General features: G+C 36.2%; 1 protein-coding gene across 12 annotated transcripts in view; it reads left to right on the forward strand.

Moving 5' to 3' along the window:
* The window catches only part of foxp4 (forkhead box P4), a 487,998-nt gene that overhangs the window by 413,953 nt on the left and 61,965 nt on the right, over positions 1-12,080 (forward strand). For all 12 annotated transcript variants that reach the window (XM_073915911.1, XM_073915914.1, XM_073915912.1 and 9 more), the window contains 1 exon segment: positions 4,871-4,957. In XM_073915911.1, coding sequence (XP_073772012.1) covers positions 4,871-4,957 — 87 coding nt within the window.

The raw sequence follows: 12,080 nt of genomic DNA on the forward strand, positions 1-12,080 counted from the left end.
TATCCCGTAAAAAGAGCCACTGCGACAGGTAGTCAAACGGATGCAGTGGTGTGAGATGGCTTTTGTAGCAGGAACACAGCCATTTAGTGTTACTCGGAAGAACTACTCGCCTGGTTAAAGCGGCAGGAGATGAACAAGTTCAAGGATCGTTGAAGAGCCCAGAGTTGTGTGTACACTCGTTTTTTTCCTAAAAAAAAATTCTGAAGACAGAAAGCCAATCATTTAAGTCTTTTTTTTAATATTTTGAAATGCAGGGTTTCTGTAGACATGGAAGACCTGGTGTCATTTTAATTTTTTAATAATTTCTTTTTGCTTAGTCTCTTTATTAATCTGGGGTTGCCAGCATAATGAACTGCCAACTTATCCAGCATATGGTTTATGCAGCGAATGCCCTTCCAGCTGCAACCTATCACTGGGAAACACCTATACACTCCCATTCACACACATACAATATGGCCAATTTAACTTGACCGGTTCACCTATAGGGCATGTCTTTGGACTGTGGGAGAAACCGGAGCACCCGCAGAAAACAGGGAGAACAACTCCACACAGAAATGCCAACTGACCCAGCCGCTACTCACTGTGCCACCGTGCTGCCCTGGTGTCATTTTACTGTCATTTTTTCTTTGTATAATCTTCACTGAAATATTCAACCTGGTATTTCTTACACTTGTACAATAACATCTCAATATTTTATTCTAATATTTTATTATATTTTATTTTAGTTTTTATGATGTGTGAGCTAATGATAAAGTAATAAAAATAACACAAATTTAATTAAAGCAATAATAATTTCACAAAATGAAAATTATTTCATCATTCATTCTCCCTCATGTGATAAACCTTTGACTTACTTTCTGAACAAATAAAATATATTTTTGTAGAATGCTGGTTGCTGGCACCCATTGACTGAAACGTTTTACTATGGAAGTCAATTGGTGCCAGCTACAGCTTAAGAATTCTTCTAAATATCTTTTTTTTTTGTTCAACAGTAGAAAGAAACTAAAAAAGGTTTTGAACAAATGAAAAGTGAGTAAATGATGCCAGAATTGTCATTCTCCTTATTAAATGTTTCACTCAGTCAGCCAAAAAAATTACTAGAATGTGTATTGAGAGTCTATTCTGTGCCTAGCGAGAAGAGATGCAAAAGCCACAACATCTAGTTACATTTTTATTGTTTGTTTCTGTTTTGCCAACTATACTTGTTCAAAAAAATCTAGACAGGTAGTGTCAGAAACAAGTCAAGGTCATTTTTTTTCTGAACAAAGTTTAATAATTTTTAGTTTATAAAGTTAATTTATTAATTGGAAATAGTTTAAATATCTGCAGTCTAACAAATTAATGCTTTAAAAAGTACAAATATTCCACTTAGTCTTGGTCATTTAAAGGTCAAAATTCCCACATTGTAATAATTAAAAAAACTAATTTCTGTAAAAAAAAAAAAAGTTTATGAGTGTCACATGAAGTATTTTGTGTTACCACGCTCTTTTCCAAGCTGTACAGTGTTTTGATTCGGCATGTAACCCACTAATAAGTGCCTCATTCCTTGAGCAAGTCTGCATTGCATCTGTAAACAGTATGTGTGATAAGGAGTTAATTAGGGTATCATTATTCAACTTTTCTCCAGCAGCTTCAGCCACGTCCCCCAGGCGCTCCTTCACGGTCCTTATGTGTCCGAGGCCCTCCGTGCTCTGCTCCTTGGGTCAACATGTACTTCCATGTCAAATAGGTCATCCATGCGAAGCCGAGATTTTAATCTTAATAGGCTTTCCTGGGTAAATTAATAATCCGAAAGTAAAACAAACAGCGGTGGGTCTGCGGTGAACGCTGTGGTTAGCCAGAGCTATGGCTGGAGATGTGTAATGACAGTGTTAGTGGGTGCGAGCCAGTCTCACTTAGGCCTCTGTTGAAGAGTAGCTGGTTGAAGGTAGCAGCTAGTTCATATAGGCAAAGGTAAACATGGTAGCATAACAGGAAGCCCCTCGTGTGTAATATGTTTCTCCTTCAAATGTAGGAAAGGAAGGAGGGCTTTTAGCGTATTATGATAAACCTTTGTCAGTGTACACCTCACGCATATACAGTTTACTTCTTGTTGTAGTTAACAGTTTTGAACATAGTTCCAGGTTTACAAGTGCACATCAAAGGCATTTCAGTTGAGTTCACTGCCATTTTTTGCCTATTTCAAGGGTTGCTAGGGAGTTGTGGATGGTTGCTGATGCATTTATATGCAATTACTTAAGTTATTTAGCATGTTTAAATGGTTACTAGGGTGTTCAGGCTGTTGTAGAGCACTTTTCACATTATAACCAGCAAGACATACCAGAGGAAAGCTATAAAAATAAAATTCTAGTTGATTGCTAAGGTGTTACAAGTGGTTGTTGAGAAACTGATGTATACTTGTTAAGATGATAAAGGGAGCTATTTTTTAATTCAGTGAGGTTTTTGAGCTGCTTAGTTCTAGGGTGTTGCAGGTGGTTGCTGATATGTTGATTTATGGTTACTACCATTCAAAGTTTTTAGATAGTGTTGCCAGAACGTTTGAATACAGTTTAAGTTATTTTTACTACCATTAAACTGATACTAAAGATGTTCTGAATGGTCACTATAGTGTGTTTTGAGATATTCATTAGCATTTGTTAGTTTTAAAATAATTAGGAATACGGAAAGTAGGAATAATATTTGTAATATTTGCTTTAGGGTACGTTTTTTAGCCTGTTTAAATGGTTACTAGGGTGTTTAGGCTGTTGTAGAGCAATTTCTAGGGTGTTTAGGCTGTTGTAGAGAAATTTCTACATTGTAACCAGCAAGACATATCTGTGTAAATCTCAAAAAGTAAATCTAGTTGGTTGCTAAGGTGTTGCTTGTGATTGTTGGGGTATTGATGAATACTTGTTAAGGTGTAATAATTTTTTAATTCAATGAGGTTACTGAGGTTGTTGAGGTTGCTTGTTTTTTTATCTTTTTTAATTTCTAGGATGTTGCAGGTGGTTGCTGATACGTTGATTTATGGTTACTAATGTGTTTTGATCATTCAAAGTTTTTAGATAGTGTTGGAGAACATTTAAACACAGTTTAAGTCATTTTTACTACTTTTAAAGGGTTACTAAAGATGTTCTGAATAGTCGCTAGTGTGTTTTTAGAAATTTGTTAGCAACCCTGGGTTTCAATCAAACCTTTCACACAAAGAATAAATGATTAAAGGAATTAGGTATACAGGAAGCAGGAATAATGTTTGTAATGTTTGCTTTAGTGACCAATAAAAACACTTTATGTACTTCCTAAAGTTATCACAGTATTATTAATTGATAATTGTAAATGATTAATCCTATCTCAACTGTTCTGCCCTCACACACCTGTGTCTTGTTCTCGTCAAATAACCTACATTGTTCTGAAGAATGAAACGTACCCCTAACCCTTCTATGCACACTTGAAATCATTGACTCCCACATGCCTCTCTCTGTTCTCAAAGCTTTTAATCAGAGCAAGGTGTGCCATACTGAGCAGTTTCACCGTGATAAAGCACATGCAGGCCTATGTTTACCTGTGTGGAGAAGATAGAGGCCCATTCAGCTGATTTTTGAATCAGTAACCAGTGTGTAAACACCTTTCTTGTGCTTTATTAACTTAACACAAACCTCTTACGCAAGCAAACAAAACCACAAAAACACCCGTAATGGGCTATGTCCAGTTCACGGTGGTGAGTTTGTTCTTTAACTTTCATGGACATTATCTAAATCACAAAGGTGGACACTCGGTGTACTACTTATGTATACCACCCATTATCACCACAGACTATAGTGGTAGATCAAAAACATTTGCCACCCAGAGCAAACATTTTTGAAAAGTTGGTAAGATACACAACATGATTAATATGAACAAAAAAAAAAAAAACACTGCAAGTTCTTGATAATTACTGCAAGAAAATGTATTCTCCTGAAATGTATAGCAAAGAAAACTCCTACAAAGTCTTTATGGCAAAGGGTAATACCTAAATATGTACCACTGGACTACTTAACTTGTGTTTTACATGGTAAAGATGTTTTATTTCAAAAGAGGTGGGGACAATTTTGTTGCATATGGGTTTAAACACAACCTCCATACTCATCAGAGGGTTGATTTAATGAGGTCAGATCTTTTTTTTTTTGTGGTGTATGCAATATCTCTGATTTTAATGACCCCTTTTTTATTTTGTTTATTTTAACTATTATTCTTATTGTTATAAGTACCCCCGTTTTCTCCTGTTTTCTTGTTTGTTGTTGTATCTGTTGTGCCTGAAAATTTTATAAATACATTATTAAAAAAATGGTGCCGCAGCGGTTTGTTTTTCTATTTTGCTTGAAGTGTATCAAGTCATATCAGATTAGCACAAAAAAGTAATTTGTGATGATCTCTGGCTGGCTTCTACCATCTGTGGACCTAATCATAACTGTTGTACAGGACGTAATGAAAACTGCATTGAGATTAGGGGCGGAGGGCAAATTTTACCAGCGTTTTCCCAGACAGGTGTTGCGCGTTTCAGTTCATTCAATCATAAATAAGGCAGCCTGTCTCAATACTGTCAGGTTTGCAACGCTGAGAGAAAGGTGGACAGATGATTTACAGGACACATTCATACGCCACCTGCCAGGTGTTTAAGCTGCCTTTTAGTGGAATGCTGAAAAAAAAAGATGAATATGCCTTATTATGGAGGCACTTTAGGCCCTAAGCAAGAAGCTGATCTTGTTTTATCCTGTATTCATTTTTTTGATGCCTTTAGACACATATGACTCCTTGCACCCAGTTACTTGATCATAGATACCTGGTATATATAAATTAAAAAAGAAGTGTTAGCAAAAAATTAACCTGTTTTTCTCTCTCTGTTTCTGTTTAGCTGCAAGAGTACTACAAGAAACAACAGGAGCAGTTGCACCTCCAGCTCCTTACCCAGCAACAGCAAGCAGGGAAGCAGGCCAAAGAGGTGAGAAAGTCCTGCCCCCTCTCTCTGTAGTGCACTTCACAGTGTACTTCACCCTTATGGCACCCTACATGAGCATCCTCAAGAAGGCTGACACATCATTTGTCACCCAGCAGAGGCCAATTCCTCTCAAAACCAGAAGCCAACTCTTTGAAAATAACTGTATTCTGGTATGTGAGATGATTGGATGAGCGATTTTGTGCTGCACTGAGCGGCACAGACCTTATAAAGGCTCTGTAATCACTGCGCATTACATGAAATCCTCGGCAGGAAAATAGACGGATGCAGTTCCTCCTCTCTCGAACGCTCAATTGCATTTTGTGTATTAAGTGATTCAAAAATGCGGATTAAGACATTTGGGGAATATGGATTTTCATTTCTCTGCCACTGACCAAAGTCATGCTCCAAACCTTACCAACGGCTTCCCCGCTAATACTCGTTAAGTATTAATTTACAAGTCGCCGCTTGCTAAGCCTAGTGGAAAATCCCTATTACAACCCGCTATGGTGGAGCCGACGAGTTTCTTTAATTGTCAATTAAGGCACTGGAGGAGGAGAAGGACCTGATCTGGGTAATGAAGGTGAGGGGGAATCATGTTGGATCATTGAGGATAAGACTACAGCACAACAAAGGCAAGGGCATAATCACTCGTCTGCGCACTGTGGGAGAGGAGATCTGCGCTAATCTCGCGGTCAAATGAAATCCGAACTCTCGCGGCCTGTGTGTCATTGGCATGAGCTATATCTGATACAACCTAATCAAGGAGTTTACAAGAAGACTTAATGAACAAACAGCTTAGTAGAGGAATTAGCACATAATGGCCGTTATAAGTTTCTGAAGGTATAATAACATTGAATAAAAATATCACTGTTTCAGGTTATTGTGATTACTGCTCCAAAATAAGTTATTTTTAAATGTCTGGGCAAAAAAAACGAAAACTTTTTCCCCCTTTGAACACAATATGTTTAATTTTGAGAAACATTTCAAGTATTTTGGAACAGTAAACATGTCAGGCTAAATAATTCAAAAGAATATTTGACTTCTGGTATCTTCATTAGTTTAAAAATACAGACTTTACTTTGAAGATCTTTTCTGCTGGAGAAACTGATGTCCTAAAAAATTTTTAAAAATGTAAATAAAAAAACGTATACCTTATGAAGGGTATAGCAGAAAATTGTGGTAGTTTTAAAGCCTTTATATGTCCAAACCACAGTATACCTTGAAAAAGATTGTCATCCCATGACTAGTGGCTAGCACATTGTTTAGCAATATTCAGGTTACAGTGGCTTGTGTAGGCGAAAGAAAAGTTGGGGACTGTGTTTGCGCCAAGCTGAAAACGGCATCTTAAACCCGCCTAAGAAACATTTTAAACATTAAATGTGTTTCTGATGATCTACATTTCCCCAATGTCAAACTAAACTGGTGTTTAGGATGATGTCACTGGTCAGTCTGATAGATTTAAAGAATAACTCTTTGGAAATAACCCCAAATCGTGAAAATAGCATACAGATTCTAGCAAAATGCAGCTTATGGAAGTCAAACTTATCTTAACTTGTCTCTTAACCTGGCTTACTAGTCATTAAGATGGTGTTACATACTAATTATATGTTTTAAAAAAAGAAGACCGTGATTAGGACAAAAGAGATCAGCACAAAACTGCATGCTGCTAGATTCAAAGAGGAAATTTCAAAGTGGATTGCAGAATTTAGGGGATCGCTATTTAAAAAAAATATAACCAATGGCTGCAACCCATTTTCAAGTACAAAACATAGCTAAAACCTTGTTTTTTCAGCAGTCTGCCAAAAACTTTATATCAAACAGCACATATTCCTGTCTGAGCTGTGAAGGAATGAAGATGAGAGCATCAGAAAATGAATGAGCTCTTGACTTTATAGCAGGTGAGAGCCTGAGCAGGGTGACGTAAGGAAGAAGGGGGGCTATATTCTATAGGCCAAGGAGGACAGAGATTAAGACCCGTTAAATATGCCCCAGACAGCATTGTGACTGATAGAGCAAATGCGTGGCAAATGCATGAGGTGCCTGAAACACACGGAGCCACACACACACACACACATACACGCTCTTCAAATGAGACCAGTATCCTGACATTTTCCACAGATAGTCAAGAAACGTGACAGATACCGAGAAAAAAAAAAGAAAAGGGAAAAAGATTGAAAAGTGAGAGGGAGAGAAAAGGTATAAAAAAGCTTGACTAACCTTATTCAAGGCCTCAGGAGTTTTTCAGACATTTTCCCTTATTAAATATTGGAGCTAGGGAGATGGTGTTCTCTCCGAGTGAAGAGAGCAGGGAAATTAAATCGGGAGGGCAGTGGTCAGCTCTTCTTCCCCGTGGATCAGCGCACGTTTGTTCAGGGCCTCTTTAGTTGGCCTGAAATATGGCTCTATGCAGGTATGTAAACGTGATTATATAGCTAACACATTGGATCTTGCAAGATGTAAAGCATTTTTCTAGACATTAAATCGAGTAAAATCATTGTTAAGCTGATAAATGGATACTGTCCAGACTATCACTACAAGGGGAAAAAATACAGATATAAACGAATTGGGTTAGGCCTTGTTCAAGGTTTCATCTCTGTGTGTTTATGTGTGTGTTGTCTGTGGTGTCATGGTATTCCCCTGGGGACGAGTGCACGGACAGCACTGGACTAAAAGTGAAGCAGTCAGGCGTGAGCAGAAGATAGCAACAGAAAGATGTGTGGTGTTTCTCATCCCTCAAGCCTTCTTTTAAAGTCCTTCATCCTCTGAAACCTCCCTTTCTTTTTTTCTGCCATGCTATTGGTGTGACCGGCATAGGAAGGGTACAGTTTTATTATTACTTTTTATTATTAAATATTGGATTTATTTTATTTCACTTTTATTCATCATTATTAGCATTACTGACCTACAGTTTTACTTTTAAAACTAATGGATGACAATATTGAGTTACTCCCCATTAATCTAGTTGTGTTACTTGGTTAGTTTGTATGCTATGTAATGTGTTACTTTGTTTCTGTGTTACTTTTCCTTATGTTTACTGAGGCTTGATCTCTGACAGAACTTGCAGGTTGTTTCTTGCTGTACCGTATATACAGACCCCAGAGCCGTATATACAGAATAATGAAAGTTTAAAGCAATCTGTTTGTTACTTTTGTAATTTTGACTTTTTAGTTATAAAAAATCACTGTCCATTGAGACAATGCCATTTTCCTTTATTTATTTTGTTTTAAGTAATGCGCTAATTGTTACTTTAAGCTGATATATACTTTCACCTGACAATTATTTTAAGCGTAAAGCGTTTCTTTCAAATTTTTCTTAAAGATCTTCAACATTTTTCTTGAAGATCTATATCTTTATTGATTTATGAATCTACTAACAAGAAAGCTGTGAAAACTGAATCTGTTTAAAAGATACATTTCCCTGGCATGTAATGTGATATAATGTAATGTACATGTTTCATTTTGTAATAAAATAGCGAAAGGCTTTAGAACGGTGATATTATTGCTCAAACTGATATTACTTGTAATGCGTTACCCCCAACACTGCTGACCTGTTTATAAACTTTTCATTTGAAATTTGAAAATCTTAGATGTTTTCTGTTTTTCATGCGCTAAAAATGGAGAGATGACAGGCTATGCTCTCCCTTAGTGAAAGATGCTTTAATTGCCACCCATATCACTGCCAGTCAGCACAAGCGGGTTGAGAGGTGAGAAAAATGGATGGAAGAGAGGGAGAGATGGTTGCCACACACATTTTTGCATCATCAGTCCTGACTTTTGCTCTTTTTCTGTTTTTTATTGTTTTAGCCACTCTCTCTCTTTCTCTCAGTTTGACGGTTGAGCTGTGGAGTCACCCTGGAGTCAGCCTAATGAAGTAGCGCTGTCAGTCGGGCCTGGCGTGCCCAAACTCTGTTTGATGTGCTCATAAATCAAGCTGACAGGCCTGTTACTCCGCTAGCTTTAGCCACTCAACTGCATCTAATGTAAACAGCGTGCAGACACAATGTGTTAAAGAACTTGAACTGTGTCCCATGGGACCCAAACAGAGAGTGAAAGAGAAAGGAGAGAAGACAGGAATGAAGAGGAAGAGGATGGGAGATGGATAGACATGCTGAATATTGGCGCTACTTCACTTATTTAGCTTGTGTGTTCTCTGTTCGGGCTGTTATCGCATCCGTCATTCTCAAAGTTTCAAAAGAGAACTGGTTTAACTGTATGGAGCTGGAATCAAGAAAATGTTAAGGAAGAAGTTCAATCTTGTCTTCAAGAGTCTTCATGTAGAATTAAAAAAAACAACAACAACAGCTTCGTATTAGCGACACAAGTGGCCATTAAGTGAACTGCAGCCAGCAATTTGCAATGTGCAATAGACTGAATGTGATATTAACCGTACTCACACTGAAGTTCTCTTCCCATTTCCAAAATTAGATTGTAAAAATAAAATTAGCAATGATCACAAGATTAAGTTTTGACATTATGTTTAATATTTTGAAAGTATTAAAAGTAACTGTAACATTATTAGAGCATTCTTTGGAAATTTCTTGTCTTTAGAACATCATTAAAAGAATGTTTTTGTGAATTTATATGTATAATAATAAATATGTATTGTGATGAATGTAACTTTTTGGTAGCTGTTTGGTTCCAAAATTCTGAGACACTTAACTGAAAACAATGCCGTCAAGAGAGCTTGCATTTAAAACATGTGTTACAACCTTGGTCTATGGTCAAGGACATAACATAAAAGAACACTAGACAAATAAATCACTTTTATAAATCCCTGGAGTTTTTAAACACCCAAAACGTGAAGCCAAATACCTCAGAGAGGATCCACAAAAAAATAAAAATATATATCCGCTACCTAAACACCCAAATGAAACTAAATACACCTAACAAAATAACAAAATCAAAAATATAAAAACTGCTCCTACCTCCCTGACTATATAGAAAAACAGAAGAAAATATTTACAGAAAAGAAAAGTGTGGCGTCCAACCCCTACTGCTTCTCACTGTGTCTATACAATAAACAAAAGTCAAAGTTTATAAATACACCAAAATGGGGGAACACAATCAAATGTAAACACTTAGCAACTATATAATATAATTCATATAATTCATAGTTAAAAGGCTGTTATTTTACATAAAATTTTAGATTGATATTTTATGAGCAGACTATTATTATAAAGCCATTGTCAGACGACTGAAATCATTTGGATAATATTAATTAGCTCAGTCTTATACTTGAGTTGTTCCAAACTGTTATGATGATGCTAACTTTGAAGACTGATGTTAGTGTAGGCAATAGGGAACAAATCAGCTCAATAGATTCTGGAAAGGGCTTGTGTCTTCTCTCTTCTCTGTTGATGTTGACCCATGTGGCCTTTTCCCATGAGGCCTTGTGCCCCGGGCGGCGGCCTCAAACACTTCTCTGACAGTGAGATTAAGAAACTACCTTTAATTATTTTTCTTTTTTTATTTTCCTTTCCTCCTTCAACATTTTTTTTCTCTCTGCCCCTCCACTTTTTTGAGCCGTTATCTTGAAGGAGATAAGACGCATCTCTCATTGGGGGAACATCAAAAAGCATGTCGCTGGAAACAGCAGTTCTACTCAGGCCAGTTCAGGAAAGAGGACATTCATCACAACGACACCAACTGACCTTATCGCCACATGCCATGTATTCCATAGCACTCACACTTACACACAAACACACACTCAACTCGCCAAATTCTGCTCCTCTCTGATCTAGAAGGGGTCATTTTATTGTTCTTACTATAATGAAAACAAACAAACCAATGTGTTTTTGTTTTTTTTTGTTTTTAATCAGTTCTGCAACACTGATCATAGATTTACCATGACATTTGCTGGATGGGCTGTTTGTAAAAAAAAAAAAAAAAACATTATAAACTTATTATTAATTTTCTTGCTGATTTTTCTTATTTTACATACAATTGAAGAGAAAATTATTAGCCCCCACTGTGAAATATATATTTTTTTTAATATAAATAACAGTTGTGTTAATTAGGGATGTACCGATCAGGTTGTTTTGCCCTCGAGTCCAAGCCATTTAATTTTGATTATCTGCCGATACTGAAACCCAATCTGATACTTCTATAAAACATAAAAAAAGAATAAAGAAGAGTGAAAAACAGATCCAGGATGCTGCTTATTTTTTATTTAATTCACCTTATTTTAACATTAAACATATTTAAGTCCTAATCGGGAGGTAACGTCCGATTCCGATCGAGTCTGAAACCATGCGATCGGGCCTGATTTCGGATAACGTGATCGGATCTGCACATCCCTAATTATAATATTTTTCTTTTTGGAAAAAGTTGTTTTTTTAAATTTTGGTTAGCTGAAGTAAATGTTTAAAAAAATAAGGTCAAAATTGTTATTCAATTCAAGTATTTTTTGTATAGCGCTTTTTACAAAAGATGCACATTTTTGCATTACAAACAAATTAAGTTTAAGGTACGATCAAATATAAGTTATTGTATAAACATAGTTAGCATGCAGTTTTGGCATATAGGTGATGTCTATGTGTTTATGTAGGGGCAGATTTAGTGATTTGGCGGCCCTAAACAATTCTAGCCAATGGTCTCAACAGTTCTAAAATGCACGTTTTGTACTTTCATATATTTTGCTGTTATTTTTTCTTATATCACAAATTTTTCATGTCTTTTCTACATTTTTTCTTAATGTTAAAAAATAATAACATGTAAAGCATCTTGTAAAATCTTGTAAAATTTTTTAATTTGAAAAAAGAAATTTGAATGATTAAAAAATTTAACTAAACATAATAAATGAAGTATTTCATTTTTAAAACTAAATCTTTACTGATTTGACTGATCCATGATTAAGGGTGGGGGACACATTTGCGAAAAAGAAAATAAATGAATGAATGAGACCCCCTCCATACAAATTACGATAGAAAACAATATTATATATAATTTATGGGTATAATTCTAGGTATTTATGTGTGCGCCCTGTGATTCCTGGGGCCCTAAGAAGCTGCTTACCTTGCTTATTGGTTAAATCCACCCCTGTGTACATTTAGCCCTCCTAAGAATTATTATTTTCTGGTTGGCTACAGAACAAACTACTGTTGTCCAATAACTTGCCTAATTAACCT

The sequence above is a fragment of the Danio rerio genome, chromosome 11, assembly GCF_049306965.1.
Source record: "Danio rerio strain Tuebingen ecotype United States chromosome 11, GRCz12tu, whole genome shotgun sequence".
Classification (NCBI taxonomy): Eukaryota; Metazoa; Chordata; class Actinopteri; order Cypriniformes; family Danionidae; genus Danio; species Danio rerio.